A 26,314-nucleotide genomic window follows, 5' to 3' on the forward strand; every position below is an offset into this window, starting at 1 on the left:
CCTGCTAACCATGAGGCTAATCTGGGACACCTAGACTGTGCATCTCAGTTTTGCATCAATTACATCATTACATGTTCACGTTCTAAAACATGATGACATGAAGTGACCCCTCTATGTGTTTGTCCAGGCAGTCGGATGGATGAAGTGTCAGACGTGGAGTCAGAGCCTGACCTCCCGCTAAAGAGGAAGCAGCGCAGGAGTCGGACCACATTCACAGCGGAGCAGCTGGAGGAGCTGGAGAAGGCTTTCGAAAGAACCCACTACCCCGACATCTACACCAGGGAGGAGCTCGCCCAGAGGACTAAACTGACTGAGGCCAGGGTCCAGGTAGTACACTGACATCCTGCTGTCCATTCATTCATCCAAGTTTATATTTTATATATAACTCATCAGAGATTTAATTTCCAATTGTCATAACAAAGGCTCCTCATGTTACTCTGAGCTGCAGTGATGGTATAACAGTGTAAAAGCATTAACACTCCTGTTGCGAGTGAAAGAATCGTTGCACAATTGAAATGCAGCTGTAACAGGTAATTTTGTGTTAAACTCTGTTTTAAAACCAGAATGAATAACACATTAAGTTTAGAACAGAAAAATTATTTGACTGATTTCTAAAAATATCTATTATTTAATGTTACTGTTTATTACTTGTCACTTTATTTTAAACACACTTTTGTCCCTGTAAGAATGATGGCTCCATGTTTCCAGTGATCTGATTGGTCAGTAGTTGGGCCGGTGGCAGGTTTCATTTAGGTCCTCTGAGGTTAACCTGCTCTGGAGCAGCACTGAGTTAGCATAGGTTACCATGGTGATCAGCTTTGTGATACTAGAAAGTGAGTAAAGCCCAATAATAGCTGCATAACCTACTAATCTCCCTTAGTGATGCAGACCCCTGATAGAGTACCTTGTGATGTGAACAACATATCTGTGTTGTTGTTGAGACAGACAATAAAATAATTTTGTTGTGCATTAGAAAAGACTGTGCAGTATTTTGACATATTTGAAACTTTTGAAATCATGTGTCTGTCACTCAAACTGGACTTTATTTCTCAAGCACACAAAAGCAGCCTGATTTGAACCTGACCTGAGTCAGTCCCAACTGTAAATGGGATGGAGTTGAGGAGGAGATGGACAGGATATGAACCACTCTTGTAATAAATATTTGGACTATAGTATGTTATAAAATTGCGTACATTCCAGTGTAATGTTGCCTGACTTCATGGATCAATGTCCTGATATAGATCTGAAAGCTTGTCTTTTCAATTCAGTTTTTATTTTCATCATTTTCCATTCATCATTTTTGTAGATGCTGTGGTGCTACATTACGTTCACACAAATATCAAGACAAAAAACAAAACCAAAGTCAAAACCATTTCTTACTCACCCCCTCTGGTAACTAACCATGCAAATAATTGTGTTAGAGATTTGATACATTGTGTTGCTGAAAACATCGAAAAATATAATTTTAGAAACATCTCTTTCCAGAAACACTGTCCTCGCTTTTGTGGATAATCCACAGACCACACTGAAGAAAGTTTCTATCAAAGACCTGATCTGAGTCACTTCACTTGTGTTGAGGTACAGACAGAAATCTCAGACAAATCCTTGCTCTCAAGCCTGTCACATTTCTTTGTCTCACTCAGATGGAGCCACAGATCCACTGGGACAACATTTTTAGCCATCATACATGCTGAGCAAGGTGCTGGTCAGAACTGACTAATGACATGGTCACCTCTTCATCTTTGGTTTCAGTTATTTTTGTTCAGTAGTTAGGAGGTGCACCACTTTTGCTGTTTCCTTTTACCTCTGCTATGTCTTTTCTGCTCTGTGAGCATACATACAACATAGTTCATGAACCTGTATGATTGGATTTATTTATGTTGTTGTACAAGATGTCACACTATTGTGATACTTTACACAGCAAATTTCATAGTGTAATATCTAGTAGTATTCACCAATACATACAACCTAATGCTGAAGACAATAATTCATCTCAGTGAAGGAAACTGTCTTTGGTCTTTGTTTTGACTGTTCCACAGTGTCGCAGTAGTTGTGGAGAAAGTACCGTAGAGCTCTAACAACAGCTGTGAGGTGTTCAGCAGTGGGGTGGGGGGTGCATTCCTCATGCATGTCTCATTCCCCAACATCTTGGCTGGAATCTGTTTTTCCCACCACTTTCAAGCCCACTACTCATTGAAAAATTCACAGCAGATCACATAAGAGTCTGGGCTGCCTCATGGGAGCTTTAATCCACAACAGCAACGTGGATCAATCAAGACCCAGGAAAACTGAGAGAGTGAGAAACCAGTGTGGCATGGAAACCAGTGCCCACTCTGCCGCTTAATTCCGATACCTGCAGACCTCAGAATCACTACTTACAATCACTACTTAACACTGACCATCCTGTAATCAGTTTTAGTCAGATATTGAAAAATGAACAATTAATGTCCACTCTGCAAATCTGGTCACAGTTCAAGGTCCACTTCCTCACTTATCTTGTGCTTTGTACTGTATCATAATGGTCCTCACCCATGTTGACTTGACAGCTGTCAAGTATCAGCTGTCAACAATGAACTGTCATCGCTTAGAAGTGTCATCTTTGAACATCTACAGTTCCATAGCAACTGAGCAAACTCAATCTGCTGATGAGGCCTGATATGGTGGAAAGCTGTCAGCCAAGAACAGAAATCTGAGGCTGCAGTGGCCACAGGCTCATCACAACTGGATATTTGAAGGCTGTCATAACAAAGTGTCATCTGATGAATCTGGATTTCTGCAGATGGTGGGCTCAGAGTTTGGTGTCAACTTGCCTTGTGTCAGCAGTCCTTTATGGCCACATCTTCTAATGGCTACCTCCAGCATGATAATGTACCATGTCACCAAGTAAAAATTGTCTGGTTTCATCAACATGACAATGAGTTCAGTAAACTTCGGTGGCCTCTCCTGTCATCAGATCTGAATCCAAATGAAAACCTTTGGGATGTGGTGGAATGGGAGATTGGCAGCATTAATGTGCAGTTGACAAAAAGTTGACAAACCAATTAAAAATGACGACCAAATAATTCAATAATTCATAAATCATTACTTTCAGTCCTGTACCAAGTGATTAAAAGTAAGTTCCACCTTGACCAACTACAACAGTACAATCCTGCTTTTATAGTAATGCATTAAAAATAATAATCAAATTAGTTAATGTATAATACTATATATTAGTAAGAGTTTTCCTGATTGTATTTATACACTCTTTCTACTTACTAGTACTGCTGACAATACTTCATCATTGGAAAATGGAACAAAAAATGTAAAAAAAAAACAAAAACAAAAAAACCCCACCTCACCTGATGGTACTTCTATGCCTCAGAAATCCTGGAGAGTGTGGACCTGGTTGTTGTCAGGGGAAAAGGGGAAATATGGAATCCTAATTTTGCAGAATGAGTTTGAGGTTTTGAGCAATAGCAATACTCTTGTTCATCAGTTTCATTTTGTATGATGACCGGTTGGTTTATAAACTTAGGTTGTAGTAGCAGTCACATTGAAGGATCTTGGTTCTACATTTCAGACACTGTCAGAGTTTTGACACAGGCTGTTTTTGGTCAGCAAACCTCCACATCAGCTGTAGGTGATCTTGTGTCAAAGTACAATCTAAGATTAGCATTTTGGAATGACAGCTGAAGATTTACCCACATTTCTTTTACAATTCTCAACTTGTTTCTGGCGGCAGCCAAGTGTGTACGAGCTTTCAGTGTGTAGAAGATAAATATATTATCTGATTCACATTATTTTCATTTTCATCAATGCATTCCCATTATTCAGTCATGTATTCAGGAGTTTTCTTTCATTAATCACCCATTACAGTATCATATTTTACATTTCATGTAAAACATCTGACAGCTATAATAAAAACTTTAAGAGCATTAGAAAATGAATTAATAATCACTTACATTACAACTGATATGTTTACAATGTAATATATATATTGTTGTTTTGGGTGGGCAGCATGGTGGTGCAGTTGTTGTTGCCTCACAGCAAGAAGGTTCCAGGTTCTCTGTGTGGAGTTTGCATGTTCTCTCTGTGCCTGTGTGGGTTCTCTCTGGGTTCTCGAGCTTCCTCCCACTGTCCAAACACATGCAGGTTAACTGCTGACTCTGAATTCCGTATGTAAATGTGTAATGTGAGTGTGAATGGTTGTTGTCTATATGTGTTGGCCCTGTGATGGACTGGTGATCTGTACAGGGTGTAACTCACCGGTGGCGTGGTAGCAAAACACAAAAAAAAATCAGGCTGAAGAGACAGAAGAACTGAATAAGTAGAAAGGTATGTCGATCAGAAAGGACGTGTGTGTGTGTGTGTGTGTGTGTGTGTGTGTGTAGTTTATAGGCTTTTATAGGGAGTGAGATTTGAAATCAATCCGTGAGAGACTGATGTCAAACCTCTTCATGGCTCTCAGTCTCTGTTATGTTGGACTTTACTGCTGTGAAATTCAATCAGGTTATCCAGGTTTTACTGCTCATCCTGGACATCAGCTCCCTATCAACACACACACACACACACACACACACACACACACACACACACACACACACACTGACACACACACACACACACACACACACACAAAATTCTGTTTCTCTTCTCAGTCTCCTCCATCCACAGTCATGTCTTTGCTCTGCCGAGTGACAGACTCTACTTCTGCTTCTCTTGCAGAAGTACCTCAGGGCAACAACACCTGTTCTAATTATCTGAGTCTCCTGTACAGAAATAGGAGTCCAAATGATGTTCTCTACTTGAAAGGCATATTTTCATTTCCTCCAAATGAAAAAGGCGGATTCCTGGAGAAAGTGAGCGGGTGGAAAGCTGGAGGCGATACATAGATTCCTGCTATGACTCTGGATGTGTGGTGTGTGTATGTGGTGTGTGTGTGCATGAATTAACTTGTATGGTGGTGGTATTGTATGGATTGATTCAAACGGCACAAATGCAGTTACTATAGTTAGACTAAAGTTACCTGTATGTCCTATGTGGGACACGGTGTGTGAGGAGCACACAGTGGAACAGAGACTGATTCAGGCTCTGAGTCAGAGTGTGATTTCTGCAGAACGACAGGCTGATACTTGCTCTGAGCATCTGACTTTTAGTTGGCTTTAATTAAGAACTTGGAAATTAGTGCCCTGCTGAGTTGAAAATGAGGACAGTTTAGCTGTTGGCAATACATACGCCTTTGTTATTTCACAATCTGCCTGATTTGGCTCACATTACTGGACTAGGGAGTAGGCGTGTGTGTGCTTTTCTTTTTAAACCTTATGAAATTACATTGCACCTCTGCTGATACTGTATCTGAGGCTTTAATGCACTTTAGCTTATGTCCATTACCTTAAAATTCTCTCTCTAGAAAATGTTTGGGGGCCGTCTCTTTATCAGGAGGGGTAATGCTAACTAACACAGCATTTCTTATTCCCCTCTTAGATTTATGGCTACTACAGTATGCTTAAGGCAGAATTAAAGATATATTTTTAATAACCCAACATGTATTGTTCATCTGAAAAGGGCCTCAGATGTTGGTCCCTGGCTTCACTACATAAAGAAAACACTCCTTTCAGCATTGAAAGGGTGGTACTGGACAGAAATTGTATACTGAAGAATCAAGCAATCTGAATGGAACTCTTACCAGGGCTGAAAAATTTCAGAGGTGATGTTACTGGCTTAAATTTTATCAAGAGTTAGTTTTGAGGTTGGAACTATAAGGTGGTGTGGCAGCTCCTTTGATTGGTCATGTGTGAAGCATTTAGCTGTGGGATGTTGACACCTCCTCTCCCTCCTTTTTGGCCTCTATTCATCCTATTGAGGCTGCATTCAGCCGTCAGGAGTCAATGAGGAACAACGCATGATTAACCACACACACTCAGTCCATTTACAGATAATAAAAAGCACACACACTCCACTGGTGTCCCATTTACTTTCTCTTCCACACCAAAGATCAATCACCTGTTTGTTTGTTCTTTTGTTTTTACAATTTGCTAACATTTCAAAGTTTCCTGATTTGATATAGAAAGACTATATAAGAAATCATGATGATTACATAGCAAGTTTATGTTTTTCAGGTGTCAGTACAGTGTGACATCATTGTTGGATGTGGTTAGGGTGCAACAGAGCACACAATCAGCGTTGCTGTGTGTATGTTTGAAGTGCCCAGCAGTGTAAGTCTGCTGACAGAGACAGCTCCACAGATGTGATAAACACTGTGCACTGCACACCAGTTCCTTTAAACTGTTCTCTTATGATGTTCACAAAATGTGCCTAGAAAACAAACCTGTCCTGAAGACGTAGCTTTTTCACTCCGACTTAGTATATCACATAACTTTAGCCCATTTGAAATTCATTAAAATGACATGAGGAAGCCCACTCTGACTCTGAGAAAAAGTTGAATGACCAATGAAATGATGCTTTTGGTTTCTGCTCTTTTTTTTCAGGTGTGGTTCAGCAATCGAAGGGCCAGGTGGCGAAAGCAAGCAGGAGCCAATCAGCTTGCAGCATTCAACCACCTGTTGCCAGGCGGATTTCCTCCCACAGGGATGCCAACACTTCCTACATACCAGCTGCCAGAGTCCAGCTACCCAAGCAATACTCTGTCCCAAGGTACAGTAGATAAGACTTTTACACTGATAATATCCAGACGGTTAACAGATACAAGTAAAGTCTAACGTGTAGTGTGTTAAAAGGTGCTGCTCCTTGTTATAGAGTCTTAAGGTTTGTGGAACAGCATTCTTCCAAAACATAATCCCTTAGTAATAAAGGCAGTGTTCAGCTTGAGTTAGTCAGTGTCATCAAACCATTCAGTGACCCCTCTTGTCCTGTATGGAAGTATCTGCATTCAGTATGATTCTATGCTCATTTATTCAGCTATTCACTTTCATTTATCCACCATGTATACTTTATGAATGATTGAATGATGTTTTACATGGGATTCTTTTAAATGACTTTGAAGGCTCCATACTCCACTTTTGAAAATCTTGTATTGGGTTTGTCAGGTAATGCTTGTTCTGGTTGACAATGTAATGTCCATCTTAGGTTGCAATCAAGATACAAGTCAAACATCAAACTGCTGAATATACCAATATTTTTCTTCAGGAGTTAGTGGGAACCACTGTGATTTGATCTGTCTATTCCCCCAAGGCTTCAAAAACTGATCGCCATTGATTGAAACTCTGACTAAGATCAGTTTCATGCTTGTAGCTCTGTTGATTTGGTTCAGACCAAGGGAAAAAATTAGGAATGTCCTGATCAGGTTTTTCTGGCCCTGACCCTGATCTGAATTAACACTGGGTATCTGCTGATCTGGCATCCTTTACAACAATATTCTGGAGGTATTCTGAGGGATTGCTATGTCTCACATGGTTTTAATGGACTTAGTGGACAGCCAAAGTACACAGAGTAGGATGTACCCAAGTGCTGACATGCATATGTGTTACTGTAGTTACCAAATGATTTACATTGTTCATACAGATCTCTTGTTACCAACCTGAACAGGTAATAATCAGCAACAGATTTAATTTAGCTTTAGAATTTGAATTAATGTTAACATCACATATTTGTTGTTTAAATCAAACAGGTGTGTGCACCATTCAGGCATAACCACATGAAAACCAATGACTGGTATTAAGCTTGTTAGTTACCTGGCAAGTCATCCTGCGCTGACCCACAGCTTGGACTGACCGGAGGGAGGCAACTAAGCTAGTCCTGTTTAGTACACATACTGGTTGCAGGGAGAAATTGCTAGCATAGCTTCTGTTTTATTTACATGTTTGAGCAAGAAATTGATCTGTGTTATTTCACACAATAGCAGATTAGTGTACAGCAAGTTTTTAGGTAGTATATCTTTAGGTGCTCAACTAAGTGATTGTGTTTTGCTCTTTAGATGGTGGTGGTACAGTTCACCGTCCACAGCCCTTACCTCCATCCACCATGCACCAGAGCGGACTGTCCAGCACTGACAGCAGCTCCGCCTACGGTCTGGCCTCCAACCGTCATGGCTTCTCCAGCTACTCTGACACTTTTATGAGCTCTGCAGCACCTAGCAACCATGTCAACCCTGTCAGCAATGGACTCGCCCCACAGGTATGACCTGCTAGACTATGATAACATTTATGCATGAGGATGGGTACTCTTGGTAACATTGGCTCAGTCATGAATCAAGTAAAGTAGGTAGAACTCAACATTAACCTCATCACTTGTGGTCTGTAATATATTATTATAATCCCAGTGATGCCTTGTTATTCTGACTTTCTGTGGGTTGGATTGCTTGCTGTCTTGCTGGGAGTTGGACAGGACAATCCATGTTAGTGTCATCTTTGTGTGTTCAGTGTAGAGACTGTTAGCTTTCAGGTGGGTCACACCTTTGGACAAATTCAGACATATCTTATTTACTAGTTGCATCTAGCTATCAGTACATCCCTAAATACTGCACTTTGTCTTAGAGTGTGTGTGAGGTTGGCAGCTTAGTTGAAGAGGGGACTCCTGGTATGCACAAGCTGTTTGTGGTTAGTGTTTAGATTTGTTGGGAGTCATCTTTGACAGAGGTAAATAATTGAACATAATGGAAAAAGCTGAGTAGCACCATGTAATACAATCTGTGATTTACAGTGTAATTTCCTGTCACTGTGTAATTCCTCTGAACTAACTTTGTTGCATGAATCACTGCATATAAAATTACTGACCAGTTTCTACTGGTATTTGAATGTAGGTACTGTTGAACAAGGGAGTAACAACTGGGAATTTTGGAGGAAAAGGGGATATAAATTAATATTAAAGTACTGAGTACCCACAGGGTACAGTACTGGTAAACAGAGCTGCAAAAGTGACAACAATGACACCCTGTGGTACCTCTTAAGTATTTATGGAACAAAGTATTTCTCAGTTGTACTTGACTAGGGATGGGCATTCTAATTGCTTTCTGAAGTCAATTAATTGAGTCAGTTTTAGTCGATTAGTTATGACATCATCATTAACATGTGCCCTCCGTTCAAACCAAAATAATATGTTGTCATGTCGAGTCATGTTTTTTTCACTGTAGTGTACAGATGCACTAACTTTAGCTCCCAAGCTCCACTCATCAACAACCCACCTCAGACTAGTTCTCAGCAGAGTGTCTCATCTGTGCTGAGAGTCTAAAGCACAGAACCTGAAGTCTTCCAGTCACTGTCAATGTAACACTAACAGCCAGCTTGTATTGTAACTTAAACTATTTCACTTTTATACAATATGCAGTGTTTTTTAAGGATTATGGCTACTACTTTATGACTGCTTCATGGTGGATAAAAACACACTGGTGGGAGTAAAATGCACCATAGACTCAGTTGATTGTAGTTGTAGTAAAGTAGCCTTAGCCTACCTCACCTGTGATCTTGCCTCAGAGGAAGGAGCAGGCAGATAACTTGAAACATTTGAAATTTAAAACCATCTGAGGGAAAGGTTAGTGAACACACTTATTGTGTGCAGTCTAATGTGACAGTTTCTCTGGTCATCATAACAATGTTGATGTCCCCATCTAGCTCAAGTCCATTCTATTCTCCCACTGGTCGACATCTCTAAGCGTCCTAGCATGGGCCCATATGGTTGAGCCTGCTCTTCTCTATTGTATTTTCTGCCCTTGGATGTGTTCTGTTTGTTCCTCTGTCCTCCATACAGTTCTGCTGTGCTGTTTTTTTTTTTTTTTTTACTGTGCTCTGCTGATTTAATCTTGGTCTGTTCTATTCTGTCTGTTTTGCTCTACTACTTTGTTCTGTTCTGTTTTTACTGTGTTCTACTCTTCTGTGGCACTAGTCCCACTAGTCTCTTCTTTTCTGCTCTGTTTTTTCCATGTTTTTCATTGTTGTCTTATAGTTTTCTTTTGTAAAACCTCTTTGGGGTCAGGTCTGTTTTTTGGGGGAACTTGATTTATCTGGCAATAACACAGGGTCTTCACTAATGATCACAGTCTCACTCACAGATTTGCTGCTCTCTGTGGTGCTGCTCAGGTCGCTCTGTGATGGTGGTGGTGCAGTAGCTGGATGCTGAGCTGGAGCAGGTGTCTGAAATGTGGTGGGCTGGTGCTGTTTGTTGGTCTTGCCTATGATACTTTTCCCCCACACTGGAGTTGGTTCACAGTAACCAGTGGAGAAAATAATGCTGGGTAGTAGGTTGTAGTAGGTACAGTGGGTGAACCATAGACTGAGTCAGCAGTAATGCTAACATTAACTAGCTCAGCTTCTACAACTAACGTTACACCTTTTGTAACGTCTACTTGTCTCTGAGTCTCTGACTGTTTTATTAAAGAATTTAATCAGCTTAGGCAAACTTCCCTCAAACTGGACATCTCCCTTCGTCCTCTTTCTCTTGTCAAATCCACTTTGAAAACACATCATGGTAACAAAGATAGTGACTGTCTGTCTCTGATGGCAACTCAAATTGCTATGTCATTTGATTCGATGCAAATGTAGCATGTAAAGGCACGGGAGGGTCAAAGTGGAAATGTCCATTAAAAGTGAAATGTGGATGAAAATAAATATTGACAAATATAGATATTTATATTTTGGATAGGCCCAGATTTACATGTAGACAGATTATTTTTATCTGTTACAGATTATCATTCGCTTGGAGTGACAAAAAAGACAACCTTCTCATTAATCCTGGTTCCACTTTCTTACAATCCAAAACAAGAAGCGTCTCCAGAATACTTGAATGTCTGCTCCAACAGGCCACTTCCTCTAGTCTCTGAGCTCACTACACAATCAGGAAGGGCTTTGGAAAGCCGACTCCATGCTACACGACCCCATCCGTGTCCTACAGAGGGTCTTTGAATGGATGCCCTCTGGCAAGTCATCCGCGCTGCCCCACAGCTTGGACTGACCAGGAAGGCAACTGTCATGTATGAGGCTCCTTGCCTACTAAACTCCAGTGTGCCACTGGCCCCTCTTCCTCTGTATCTTCTCTATCTTGGGATTCACCCCAACACCTACAGGTCTGCCTCAAGTTAAATTATTAGTAGTATTTGAATATCCTGTGTTGACTTTGTTGAAATGAGCAGATGAGATTGAACAGTTATTAAGAAGATCTGACTTTTTGTCAGTAAGTGCTGCATTCACTACACACACCCCACTGCTAACGGGTGAATTAGAACAATACTGCTTATCCTATAAGGGTCGTGGGCAGGCTGGAGTCTATTCCAGCTGACATTGGGCGAGAGGTGGGTTACACCCTGTATGGACTGAATTAGAACAATTCAGTTTTACTATTAATTTTATCCTCCATCCAGAGTCTGTCCAATTAACTACATTGTTCGAGTGCTCCTAATGGCTTGGACTTTAAACCAGAAAGAATCACAAATCCTTTCCAATCTTCAGGGGACAAAAATAGAAAAGAAATAATTACTCTAACTGCCTAATGACTGATCATTAATATCAGACAGTGTCTCTCATTTTGTAATTAACAGATGCTGCTGTCAGTGTGGGCTGCTCTAATGAAATGTAACTGATATCCAAGCACCAGATCCTGTAATCCTCATGTTTGTCTGTGACATTTGGTTTAGTGCATGTGTGTATTCTCTGTGAACAGAGAAACTGGTTTTTAGTCCAGTGGTAAACTTGATCCATTAAGTTGAACCATAAAAACCTGCGTGGTTACAAAGAGCTCTTTGAACAAAGTGATTGCAGTCGTCTTTCTGTTATTTATACTCTGGTATTTATCTCTCTCCATATCTAGCTCTTTGTTTTGAAAGCAGACAGAAAACTTTTCAGTTTTTCCTGTGCATGTTTTTAGTTCTCCTTTACTGAGTGTGTTGGATTGTTCTAGTTGTTTGCTTTTATGTTGTGTCTACATGTGTATGTTTTGCATGTGTATATGTTTATGCTGTATGTACATACTGAATCACACCGAATCTCTCCCAAAATGAAAAAAATGAAGTTTGCTTTGCTTTCCTTTGCAACAACAGCTGAGCCAGGTTCCAATTTTTGCCAGGCGATCCTCTCTGCCAGAGCCCTCTTTGTCAACACCCCCACTGTGGCAACACACTGGTATCATTGAAATGAGTGAGGGGGCTGTGTTTTTTCCCGCCCAGTATCTCCAGAAGTTATGTGCATGTTGGACAATTCTGTTTGCCAGTGTTTGGTGCCAGTGCAGGATGTGTACAAAGTGAGAGTGTGAATAGGATGGACATGAAGCACATCTGACTTCCATATAATTCATGTCTTGTCACAAACCTGCAATAAATATGTGTCTTTTGAGTAAACATAACCACAATATGTCCCAAACCACAACCAAACTGTAGTTGCTGTGTGAAGAGACATGGCAATGATTATTTTTGGACATGAAAAGATGTTTATGAACAAGCTCCAAGGCTTTACAGAATCAGTACTGATGTTCTTGTCTGGTGATAGGATTGATTTTTAATGCAGTGATAATGTTGGGCTGAACACAGCCTTAGTTGAGGCTGCAGCACAGTTTTCTGTGGACAAATGGCATCAGCATGTCAGTTCATTGCTGTGAGCCTGACTGTAATGACATAAGTCTTCACTTGAAATCAGTGTTGTGTTTCATTCACAAAGAAAGTGTTGGCAGAAGAAATTCTGTGGCTGTGTTTGTGTGTCCACACTAACAGGGAAGGCGGAGGGATTCCCCATATCATAACCATTTCAAATGAGACTTTGCGCTCAGGAAGAATGGTTCTCTGTGGCAGAATAGATGACTGGCTCACGTCAGTGCACGTCACTGGCTGCAGAAGAAATTTGATGCAATTAGTTTCAAATACTGGGCACTGCAGCCCACCCTGAGCAACAGGCAAATAGGATTAAAATGACCTTTGCAAACAAATTCAGAACCACATTTGTCTGCATTTACTCTCTTTTTCTAGATATGTTATTCACAGGTGTTTTTTCAGAGCTGACTAGTTTGACGGGAAGAAATGGGAATAACTTGTTTCTACAACATGTGTCTGTTACTCATTATGTCAGAGCTGCTGCAAGCATCCATCCCTCTCTGTGAAAAAATGAACACAGCATTGGTTTGCAAGTAGAATTATATATACGGTTTGTCATGTAAATTATGTATGTGTGTGTGCGCGTGCATGTGTCCCACATCAGCAGTTCTTTCATTCAGATAGTTCTGGTGTTGTGCTCATTGATGGTTGTTTCCTTAGTTGGAGAAACAATTGACCAATCACAGCTTTGTAGGTGGATGAAGAAAATAAGGCACTACAATAACAAGACAAACACAGGTGTATTGATGAGCTTAGGACAGGACTGATTTTATCATCCACTGTTACATATCAGAGCAGAGCACCATCTGAGCTGACTGTGGAAAAATCCTGTCAAATTAAAATCAAAACAGCTCCAGTAAGTTGATTTGATTGAAATTGCATTCATTCCTGACATGCAGTGAATGCTGCTGTGTTTATTGTCCTCTCCGACTATTCTGAATGGCTCCGAGTCCCAGCTGAAGCTTTTCCATTATGGGTTCACTGCTGTTGACCCTTTCATCATGTTCCCAGGCATTTACATGAGATAACAATGTAGGGCGAATTTCCTAAGATCCCACTTCAAAATTGCAGGAAGACCACATGCTGTACGTCTGACAGGCAATAATTCAATTTGAAACAGCTATGTTGCATTTGGAATGTAATTCACACAAGCCATTTCTGCGCCTCCTCCTCTCAAATTGAATGGGAAAGAATTAGAGGCTGACTTTCATGTGGAGATGGAGTGTGCAGCCAATTCCAAGTCTTATTGACAGAAAGACAAAATGACAGTATGAAATGCCATCCCTGTGATGGCACTGCATGTGTAAATAGAAACCCTTTTCACAGCTTCACCATCAGAGTTGTTACAACCCCCCTCCCCCTAAGAAAGCCTGCAAAAATAAAGCTTTTTATTTTCAACCACACTTTTTGACAAATTCCCATAAATCTATTCTGCTTTAGAGCTCTCTAAGTGGAGAGGAGTTTTTTCTCCAGTCAGACAGACAGTGATGCTGGCCCACTAATCCCTTTTTGTCAGGTCAGACAACTTAGTGACCTGCCACTGAAGATGAAACTATTACTTCCCACAGTGACCCCAACACATCAACACATCACACGAGTAAAGCAGAACACATTTCTCTTCTTGTGCTCTCATTTCCTCTCTGGTTTGTTGTGAGAGGAAGATTTAGCCTGCTTTGGAATGGTGGAGCTCTCTGGCTCGCTATTTGATGTCGGGGTGAGAGATAGAGAGAGAGAGAGAGAGAGAGCAGGCGAGTAAGGATAGAATAGAGTGGGTTTCAGTGTTGGGGGATCAGAGCTGCTTTGGTTCTCCAGCTCTGTCTCTTTGATCCATATCCCCAGGCCTGCCTGCCTGCCTCGCTAACTCAGGCCTCTGCTCGTGATTCCTGACAACTGTCGGCCTGAGATAAGGAGGTGGGGTGGGGGGATGTGGGGGGCCTCTTCTACCACCCTACCCCCCACCTCCACCCCCTGTACCCTGCACCACTACACTTTATACACTTCTATTAACATTAACAATACTCTCTTTAAAAAAAAAAAGTGAGGAAATGTGTTGAATTATATTTGGGAAGGCAGAGCACAGAGGGACCTACACCCTCTGTAACCCCTCCCGTAAAAAAAAAAACAAAAAACAAAAAAAAAAAAAACAACAAAACCCCCCCCACACACAAATAAAAGCACCCCCATTCCTGTGCCTGGCCTACTGCAGCCCCCAGTTCACAGTGTGTTGACACGGCTGTGTGCACCTGAATGTCAATGAGTGTGGTGCCTAATATTAGTCTCAGCTGCTATTAGAATTTGCAGCACTAAGCCCTTTGACTGGGCACGCTGTCAACTGGCACGCTCCCATGTCAACAAATCAAAAAGGATGAGCACATATATTTACATCATACCCATAATGAGGAATAGAGTGGGGGCAGGGGGTAGATGTTAATTAGGAATTGCCTGAAAAACAGACACTGCTTCATTTTTGGCAAGAAGCAAAGCAAGGAGCTTTATAACAAATAAATAAATAAAAGACATGACCTACTCAAGAAATCTGCCAGAAAAGCAGAGGAATTTAAATCATACCCACTGATGGAATGTTTGTAGGATATATTTTTCTTTATTTATCACTTAGTGTGTTCTCCTCTAAACAGAGCCCAGGGTGCTGTCTGACTGACTGAGTGGGTAGAAAAGTGTTAAGCCCCTCTAGTTCCTGTGGTTTGAATTGATTGTAGGCGTTGACTGGATGCAGCGCACTAACAACTACAACCTGAAACTTACATCTGCCGTTTTATTTGTGCAATCAGTTTTTTATACCATGACCACAGAGAGTACTTGGTGTGCATTACTTTCAGAAACCATCACATCTCTCACATAGTGTCCTGCTGAGTGCTGAAAATGAGCTCTCAGACCAGGAATCTTCTGGTTTTAGCTCTTATGAGGTTACAGTTAGCCTGCTGTGACACCTCTGAATTACTACCTACATCTCTGATTTGCTTAATAGTTCAGTTGACTGGATATCACTAAGTAGTCGTGGTCACTGTCACTCATCCCTGGGTGGCAAACAGGAAACTGTCACTATCAATCATTGATGCATGCACATGGAAAATACACATCAGATATAAGAGCTGCATTCAACTACACTGATTGAGACAGAATTCAGGTAAATGTTTTCACAGTGTTGAAGGCTCAAGAGAAGACAAGTAGCAATGCTATCCAAGGGACTGACAACATGTTTTAATTCTTTCTTTTTTAACAAACAGAATACCCTTGAAAACAATAGAGTGATATATCCTTTGGAATGGGACAGACAGAAGGTGTTGCATTGTACAAATGGAAATCATGCTCTGAATATGGCCCCAGAGGAAAAACGTAAAACCCAGGAATCCTCCATCAGTTCATTATAATGGAATAACCAAAATAGAATATCATAGAATATCAAGATAAAAAACAGACAAAAAGTTACTCAAATGCACCACGATGTGCAGTAACTGTAACCAATAGCAGTGGTTATTGCTGTGCCCCAAATCAACCAGTGGCACCTCACAGTCTGAGCCTCCCTGTTTTCCAGCTCTAATGACCCTGTTGTATATACCTTGTCAGTAACATTGTCCATTGTAAGGTAAAGGTATTGAAATGATGGTATTGCCTACACAGCAAACACATATTTTTACCGCCCTTTCTGACTGTCTGTGGGCATGTTACTGTCCATCCCTCTGTGATGCATTCGGGACCCAACTGCCTCCATTGGCAGCATGCTTTGTCTGTCAGCCTCCAGCTGAGGGCCATCCCTCTGTTTATTTACAGGTCATTATGGTGAGAGGGAGCAGATACTGGTAAGCTGCTGTTTGACCTGACCTCTCTCAATAGGGCAGCTCCTCACTATTTGAGCAAACAGCTCCTGTCTGCTTTCACCCACTGAACGGACCCCAGCTTGTTCTAATTAAGAGCCTCTTGGCCTGAAATAATTGAATAAGTTAGTCTGGAATAGAAGAAGAGGTGGTGCAGCAGGGAAATGCAGTGGGTGGTGTTGTTGACAGGGAGATGCAGGCTTTCTGCAAGGCTTTGCAAAAGTGATAATGTTTAGCTGTTTCATAAGGAACACAGTGTGGATGCATTGGTGCATGAATTGCTTACCTGGAAATTGTGTATGGGCATATACAGTAACTGTATATGGGCAGTTACTGAATTTTAGGCTGGAATGGAACACTTTTGATTTCAGCAGTGGATGAGTCTGTTCATTTCAAGAGCTGAATGTCTGCACATTAATGTGTATCTGAAGCAAAAGCAGTCACAAAAAAATCCCAAACAAACAAACAACCCCCCTACCCCCACCTTCACCGACCCACCCACACATTCACACACACATTAAGACTTAAAAACGAAAGAGGTGGAAATTTTACTGTAACATTCAAATAACTGTCTGGAATAGAGGCTTAATAAAAGCCTCAATTAAGCATAATTAAAAATAAGTAATTACTCACGTGACAAACTCCTGACTCCATACATCAAGACTCATATTCTCATTTTAACATAACTGTTCTCATCCCATCTTTAATTCAACTTTCTTCTTTTGTTTTTTCACTGGTAAGAACCATAAGCGAATCTTAACATGTTTAATGTGAAACATCTGTGCAGCAGGTGTTGGATTTTTTGACAATAGCTTAACATTCACCGAAATAAAACAAAACAGCAACTGAGAAGCCACTATGAACCTATGAACCTTATATACCTACAAACAGGGGAAATTAGATATAAAGGCCTCTAATCTGTATATTATATATCTCCAATATATAGATTTTTATTATATATATATATATGTATAGATTTAGCTTTTTCCCGAGCTTTGACCATATCACATGGTTTCATTGACCAGTTGAGGTCGGTCAGTTGTTATGGACTTTCCATTATTGTGAGCACCTTCAGGATTAAAATGCGCCATAATATTTGAGTAAGTGGACCCTAAATTGAGATTATTCTGTCAGTTGCATCATATTAGTCTCCCTGAATGAATGTTCAATTTCTGAGTTAGATGCAAACTTAAGGTTTAGTGAAGTTACCCAAGACTAAAATGTCTAGCTATTACATTACTTTCAAAGACAGCAGCCTGAACTTTCTATATTTTCATGGCGGTAGTTGTCACATTAATATCACAGGGATACACACCAAGGTCACTGCCATTTTATTTCCTCGGATAAGGTAATATTATATTGGTCTTTCAGTTCAATCAAGTTCTAAATGCATTTGTTTGTTGTCACAGCTCTGAATATTTAAATATTATTTATATATTATATATCTCTCTCTCATGCCTTTGAATTGGATTTCTTTTTTCATCACTGATGGGGGAGTTGTCATTTTCAGGATTACAGCCTCTGACAAAAAATAACATATCTGCTTATAGTAAAATAGCATAAGCTGATTGCATAATTACCTCGGATTGCATCAGATATTCTGCATTCAACACTGATGTGCTCAATGTGCTTTCCAATTACTGTCTGACTTAAGATTCCATGGAAGACAGTGATAGATCCCGTCTGACACCAGCAACATCTCAGCATCAGCCTTAATCCCAGTAGCTGTATCCGCCCACAACAGAAACTCAATCTGACACTGTGAGGTAAATCATAATCAAGCAACATATGCTTTAAATGCAAATGTAACATCAAGTATGATATTATGAATGATGTGTTGATTCTGCCCTGACCATATCACACATCTCTCACTTTTGGTGGGTTGTTAAACATCGATAGTTCACTAGACCAGGGCAGCATCAGACCTCTGTCCAACCTGGTTGAGAAATTACCTTAAATGCAAACTTCTGCACTGACATTCCTTGTTTCTTATTATTATATATATACATATGTATATCTGTAGTAAGCTGGAATTTATTGATAATTTCACCATAAACACCAATGACCTATTGGTATGAAGTATTTTGTGTTGATTGCTGTTCTGGCTGCACTCATTATATCATAATGGAGCACCATCTCAGTCTTTCCTCAAAGGAATTCATGGTGTTGCACTCATGTGTACATATGAAAAGTGATGGAGGTAAATGTATAAAGAATGAAAATAGGCATCTTACCCTGCCTACTTTCACACCCAAATTTTCTTTTATGCAATTATCAGATACATTTCCCACCAGTTTCAATACTGGACAGGTATAAATTGGAGAGGGTTTCAGGTGGTGTGTGATAAACCAATGAGCACTTTGTTTGAAGTATACTGTAACCTTTAGCCTTTAACATACAGTACCTGAATATATTATGGTGTCCTAAAATCCCTAAATGATCTTTCAGCTCACTATTTTGAAATTCAGCTCAAAACTAAGCACCAAGCTGAATTCTGAACAAATAACTGAGATCATGTGGGGGATAGCATTTCAAAGTAGTGTTGTGAGTCTGAGGAACAGATCTGAATGTAGGAGATGGTTCAGTGTGGCGCAGAGATAACTGTAGCACATCTGCAGACGTCTGGTCTCCTCTCATCTCTTCATCTGTTAAAGACTCCTCACACTGTTCGAGGTGGAGACTTATCACTTTATCCAGCGTCTGTCTATCTGTGTCTGTGTTTGTGTGTGTGTGTTATATATCAGTACCTTTCAAATGAAGAGATGACCTTGACTCACCTTAAGCACATCTATTCAGTTTTTTTTCCAACCGCCTCAATGCCACAATATCATTCTATATGCTCGAATCTTTGCATATGTCTGATTAACTGCTGGTGTATGGTGAGGTACATTTGGGGGAAATAACATACCCATGCAAACATTTAGATGTATAACAGCTAACACGATGCTCTACACCATAGCTGAAATACACATATACTCATCAATAAAGTTGGGTCTGTTTTTTCTCTCTCAGCAGTTTACAGTAGTTGTTGAGATCTGGGAGATACACTGGTTGGCTGTCATACACCAAGCCGACATCCTGGTTAAAGTACTACCAGTGCCCAATGTCACCTTTTTCAAGTGTCCTGCTGTCACCCTGGCTGGGTCCACACAGCTCCGGGTTGTCCTTATTTACCATCCCCCTAAAGCTTCTACTACCTTCATGTCTGTTCCTCTGCTCAAACCAAAGGTACCATCGCATGTACGTCAAAACTGTGGGTGCATCGGCCCTGACCAACTCAATAGCAACTTGTTTGGCCTCATGACTCCCCCATATCCAGCAGCCTCAACTCCCTCGCCCCCCTCAAAACCTGGACTGTCTCCTTTACCTGCTCTGCCCCCTGGTTTACTCCGTGCCCTCTAGAGGCTCTATAGAAGCTCTGGCCTCATTGTCCACCTAGACACCTATAAAGATCATGTGAGGTCCTATAAAGCAGCTCTCTCCCAGGTCAAAACTCACTATTACTCTGTCCTCATTTGCCCACTCGTTCCACCCCACCCTTCAGGTTCCCATGACCTTGGCTACAAGTTCCTGGACTTCTTCCAAGAAAAAGTTGATTCAATCCATCGGCAGCTTCTGGCACCTGTACATCGGCTTCAGGATTTCACTCCCCCCGTAGCTCATCTACCTCAGTGCTCCCTCTCCTCCTTGGATTCCTCTCAGGTCACCAAGTGGATCTCTCAGGCCAAAGCCTCCACCTGCACTCTGGACCCCATGCACACAGCCTTGGTCAAGGCATGTCTACCTGGTCTGTGCCTCCTAGTGGACATCATTAACTCTTCCCTGGAGTCTGGAGTGGTACCCTGCCTCAGTGACTCCCATCCTCTAGAAGCCAGGTCTGGACCCTCTTGTTGTCAAATACTGACTGATCTCCAACCTTCCTTTCCTCAGCAAACATTTGGAAAGAGCAGTGGCCACCCAACGCCATCAACATATGTCCAACCATGAGCTCTATGAACCCTTCCAATCTGGCTTCAGAACACACCACAGCACTGAGACCGCTCTCATCAAAATAACTAACGACCTTCTCATTGCCACATTGACTACAGCCACATCATTACCTCATCCTCCTGGACCTTTCTGCAGCCTTTGATACTGTTTCCAACACCATCCTCCTCTCCCACCTTTCTGACTATCTTGGCATCACTGGTTCAGCACTCTCCTGGTTTCAGTCTGACCTCTCTAACCAAACACAGTTTGTCACCATGGGAGGCTCCTGCTCCACTCCGCCCCAGTTAACCACAGTGTGCCTAAAGGCTCTGTGCTTGGACCCCTTCTCTTCACCATCTACATGCTCCTCCTTGGTCAGATCATCCACCGCCATGGTGTCTGCTTTCATTCTTATGCTAACAACACACAGCTTTATCTCAACACGAAACCCTCCACCCAGCTCCCCCCACAATCACTTGTCAACTGTCTGCATGAAATTAAAATCTGGAAGTCATCTAACCTACTCAAACTCAACAGTAATAAGATAAGATAAGATGAGATAAAATAAATTTATAAAACAGAGCTCATAGTTGTGGCCCTGCTCCAGAAGGTTGAAGATCTCCTTATTGATATTGACGGTTGCTCCAAGTCTGTCAAGTCTGTCACCAAAGCAACTTTCCACCTAAAAAATATCTCTCGACTTCGGCCATTGTTCACCAACTCTGCAGCAGAGACCCTCATCCACACTTTTGTCACCACCCAACTGGATTACTGCAGTGGGGTCCTGTTCGGGATTTCCAGCAAAGCCCTGGACAATTCAATTCAATGTCATTTATATAGTGCAGAATCACAACAGAAGTCATCTCAAGGCACTTTTCATATAGAGCAGGTCTAGGGTAGAGAATAGTGGGAGAAGAACCCATAACATGGGTTCCATATAAAATGTAAGGTGATACCAATAATACAGCAGTGGTAATGATAATAGTGATAATTAAAGTATTAACTGCTAACATAGCAATACAACTAATAGCAGTACTAGTAATTTCTAATTGCTAGCAGCAGGTGTTGAGTGGAGTTGTAGGCAGCAGCAGGAGACTTGTCATCACAGATCAGACTCTACAGCTCCAGAGGCAGAAATACCTGCAGAAAGAGACAGAAGAGGAGAGAGAGACGGAAGAGCACAATACTACAGGAAAGAGGAGATACTGAGTTAGTAATATGTAATATGGGATATGAATGCATACTGATGGAGAGAGAGAGAAGCTCAGTGCATCATGGGAGATCTCCCGGCAGTCTAGGTCTATAGCAGCATAACTAAGGGATGGTTCAAGCCTGAGCCAACCCTAACTATAAGCTTTATCAAAGAGGAAAGTTTTAAGCCGACTCTTAAAGGTACAGTGGTACCTGGTGGGATCGTAGGGGACTATGAGATCTTTAAGGTAAGATGGAGCCTGACCATTAAGGGCTTTGTGAGGAGGAGGATTTTGACAGGCTCCAGTATGTTCAGAACTCAGCCAGTCAGGCTTCTTACACTGCACCAAGCACTGGCAGCATATCACCACTACCCTCGTCAATCTCCACTGGCTCCCACTTAAATCATGCATGACAAGATACTTCTCTTCACCTATAAGTCCCACAATGCTGTGGCCCCTGAGTACCTCCAGCCTCCTTCACCCGTTACACACAGTCTCGGACGCTGCGATCCTCAGCCAGAGTTCTGCTTTCCGTCCCTCACACCAATCTCTGTGGCAGCCCCCACCCTCTGGAACTCTCTCCCATCTGAGCTCTGCAATGCTCCATCCCTGGACTCTTTTAAGAAACTCACCTCGTCAACAAGGCCTTCAACCTCTAGCCTCTTGTTTTTGTGCCGTGTCCCCCTTTTTTTGTTTTGTTTTTGTTTTTGTGTTTGTTTTGTAAAGCATCCTTGGCTTTCTTGATAGACGCTATATAAATCTAAGTTATTATTATTATTATTATTATTATTATTATTATAAACCTGGTAAGCACAGAGGGAAATAAAAACACTTGAACATCCCAGCATTAACTGTGGAAAAATATTTGGACCACTTGTGGATATCTTGGTGAAATGCTTGGTGAAAACATTTAAGATGCCCTGCATTAGCTCTGGGCCACAGTATCTGTAAGTAGTGCTGCTATCAGTGTGTTGCAGCTGCAGAAGCAGACTTTGCTTCAAAACCAACAAAGAAGAGGGTTTTCTCTGACATGAGAACAAACAAAACAAGGCTTCATCAGAACAGCTGAGGACATTCATATTATATAAAAGGGAGACTATTTGTCTGAAATGTTATTTATCTGAAAAGATGGATATTGTTTTCATTTACACCTCATACTTCATTTACTGCTACTAGCTGCCTCTTAATCACTTTACCATTTCTACACAAATCATATAATCTGTGTGCCTCAGCACTCAGGACTCCTCCAGTGACATCAGAACAGACATGAAAACACCAAGACACCCAGAGGGATGGACCAAAACTCAGTACAAAGAAAACATCTTATCTTAAGGCCACAGGTCATGTATACTCTCTTCACCTGCCTGTAGGCTTTCAATAGCATTTTTTTACAGACTGCTCAGGTGGACACCAGCTTTCACATGTCTTACAATTCTTTTTTTCAAAGTTGTCAAAATGTCTCATATGGACATATATTCCACCATCCTTGCTCTCAGAACAAACATCCTGTTTCATTCAGCAGCTTTAGGGGTGTTGCTAGGTGTTGTTTTTTTTTTTTTACTTTGGACAGAGCCAAAATAGATGGTTCCCTGTGCTTCCAAACTTCAGGCTAAGCTAAGTATTTAGTATTCATTAATAAACAATATTATAGAACAAACATTTATCAATTACTTTACTGTTGCATCATTTTCCTTAATGCAAGATTCACTCTCAATACCTGCAGTTGTACGGTTCAGGTAATCTGTGCCAAGTGTCCTCCCTGCCTTAGAACTTAGAACTGATGGTCCGACTCTGGGGGATGAATTCACGGTGCACAACCCCACAAATATCGAAAAAATTGACAAGCTTGCTCTTGATCACACTCCAGACCTGATGCATGCTCTTTGGTTCTCAGTGTTCCACTGTGAAGACTGCTGTTTGGTCTCTGAGTCATAGCTGTAGATCCCTCTCATCACTGGTGTTGATCTTCAACATGAAGGTTTAGTCATCCTGGGCCTGTTGTTGGAGATCCTCGCAGACTTTTGACACGGTACTGCTTCTGCTCTGTGGTGAAATTACAAATGTGCACTAGTTCCAATGTTGATCACACAATGCAACGTGGAGTACTCAGATTTTGAAGTTCGTGGAGTCTTTTTGATTGCACCTCATCATTTACAATATCAGCTAATATCAGCTATAAGACTGGTGTTGATATTAGCCGAGCATAGAAAGAGCAAACAGTTTCAGGGCACTCAACTCAGCAGAGAGTCTCTTCCACTGGGAGGAACCCTGGTGCTTTCTTGTACTATGGTTGCCCAAATATTTCACCCCCTAATCCAGGCACCTTTAATTGATGTGTGTGAGCTTATGCTAAATATGAAGATTTGAATAATTTCCACTTTCAAGCACCACAATGGGCTGCTCTGCAGTGACAGGCCACCCCCTTGTTGCCCTGAAAAGACGTGTCAGGCTGCTGGAAACCCCTCACCTTCTCCCCCAAGTCAAGCTTTGACATCTCCCTGGATCCTGGGAGTTCTACCCCCTCTCCATTTCTCTACCTGTGTCTCTCTGCATCTCTCTGACACTCTGTCTCTCTCCTCCCCACTTTCTCTCTTTCAACTCCACATTACCAGATCAACTGGGTTTTCAAGGCCACTGCTTAAGGCCATTGCTTAAAAAACTATTGCTCAACACTCCCAAGAAAACCATTTTGATAACAAGTTAAAACTGTATTTGTCAAAGTTGTCACAAACAATTTTAATATCTACACTTTAATTTCTATAAATAAGCAAAAATGTGTCTTTTGTAGAACAAATTTTTCACTCTATCCAAATCATGTCTGCACACACAGAATAAATTGATAACGGGGAATACCCTGATGAAGACTAATAGCTTGATTAAGGTATTTCTACTGCTGACAGTAACTCAACAGGAGATTCTTGATGGATATATGTTATACATGCTATATAAAAATTCTTGCATAAGTTCCAAAAATCTAAAGATCTCTTTGATACAAGTTACTTTTTCATTTGAGAATAACGGTTGATTTTTTGTCTGTTCATCCTAGTGCTAGTCTTGAACTAACCCCTTGACCTTTAGCCCATGGTATTGATTAAAAAAAAAAAAAAAAAAAACACACACACACAAAAAAAAAAAAACAAAAAAACAAAACACCATTTAACTATTCTTCAAGCTTCACCTGATGTGTGGCTAAAATTTTAAGTTGAGAAAAAAACATGATAATTACAATTAGATGGGTTCATCCTTTAGGGGGAATGTATTTTTTCAGATGCCTGTTGGATTATGAGATATTTTGTTACCATTGTTAACATTTTGGTGGTACTAAAGGAAAGTGGTTATCAAAATGATTAAAAATATGTGTGATGAATATCCCGAGCAGATTTCATGGTAATCTGACGAGTTGTTGTTGAGACATCAGAAGAGGCTCAGATGAATGAAGTCTGCTGACAGCATCTTCTCTGTGTTTGCAGGTGATGAGCATCCTGAGTAACCCAAGTGGCGTTTCCTCGCAGCCACAACATGACTTCTCCATTTCACCGCTCCATAGCGCCTTGGACTCCTCTCCATCCAACACCATTTCAGCCAGCTGCAGCCAGCGTTCAGCTGAGGCCTCCATTAAGACAGTGGACAGCCTTCCATCATCCCAGTCCTACTGCCCCCCAACATACAGCACGACCAGCTACAGCATGGACTCAGCTGTGGCAGCTGCCGGCTACCAGTACAGTCAGTATGGCCAGAGTGAGTCCTGCTAGTTCTGACTAACCAACAACAGCAACATTTGATACAAAAGATGTCTGTTTTACTACTCTCTGTCACAAGCTGATTTAGCACAGATCTATCACCTAATAAATGGCCCTGAGTCATTTATCATGTATTAAGCTTTGTTAACCTAATTCATTTTTTTAAACCACAGAGAGACAATAGGTTGTTGTTTATCCTGCAAACGAATCACACATACACTGTGTGACAAAAATAACAAACACCAAACTGACATTGTGTTCTCATGTGCGTCTTGTCTTCAGGTGTCAGTGTAGGTGTCAGGTGTAGTTTACAGTGCTTCAACTTTTCTGCAGTGCAATGGAACATCATTCAGCAAGGCACTGTGCAAGCATGTATTCCTGGTGGATTACTTTGTAACATGAACAGTTGATGCCGTGAGTTGTAAAATCCTGTCTGTGATTATTACAAACCACTGTGCCATTCTCCAAGTGGAATTTCAGAATCATATTTCATTGTCTCACCAGTACATGAATCATCAATGCAGCCCAATTACTACAAAACAATGAATAAATTAACAAAAAAAATACATTTATGACAATTCATTAATTAATTAACAAAAATTAATGACAACAAAGTGCACAGAGGAGCTCTGAGTGTGCCTGATGGCACATCATGAGCTTCACATCAGAGGAAAGCTTGATCTCTGGATAAAGTCCCCCCTAGTTCCAGGACAATAGACGGGGTACATGTGTGAATGTGCATGTCTGCACACACAGTTTCCTGATTGAAAAAACACAATCTCAAATATTTACCTGACTTTCAAATCAGATGGCAACATGTTCATTACTCCTGGAATAACAGTACTTCAGTTTCTGAATAGCATTTCTTCACTAACCCGACTCTAACATAACGTATAACATCACAGTCCGTCACAACATAATCATTTGTAAGATGTGCCTTTTCGCTGGCTCCTGAATCAGGTGAAATCATCACTTCGAAGCAGACTTCGAATTGTTGTCCATTGAATCGATTTAATATCGAATTGTGATGAAACTTGTGATTTCCACCCCTACTAGCCACAGAACAAATGTAGT

At 41.1% G+C, this 26,314-nt stretch overlaps 1 protein-coding gene across 2 annotated transcripts in view; it reads left to right on the forward strand.

Annotated features, from left to right (window-relative positions):
* LOC108900515 (paired box protein Pax-7) overlaps nucleotides 1-26,314 on the forward strand; it is a 56,612-nt gene that overhangs the window by 24,049 nt on the left and 6,249 nt on the right. For both annotated transcript variants that reach the window (XM_018701610.1, XM_018701611.1), the window contains exons 5-8: nucleotides 128-327; nucleotides 6,468-6,633; nucleotides 7,913-8,112; nucleotides 24,971-25,238. In XM_018701610.1, the coding sequence (XP_018557126.1) occupies nucleotides 128-327; nucleotides 6,468-6,633; nucleotides 7,913-8,112; nucleotides 24,971-25,238 (834 nt within the window). The remainder of the gene's footprint in view (nucleotides 1-127; nucleotides 328-6,467; nucleotides 6,634-7,912; nucleotides 8,113-24,970; nucleotides 25,239-26,314) is intronic.

This window comes from Lates calcarifer, linkage group LG6, assembly GCF_001640805.2.
Source record: "Lates calcarifer isolate ASB-BC8 linkage group LG6, TLL_Latcal_v3, whole genome shotgun sequence".
NCBI lineage: Eukaryota > Metazoa > Chordata > Actinopteri > Centropomidae > Lates > Lates calcarifer.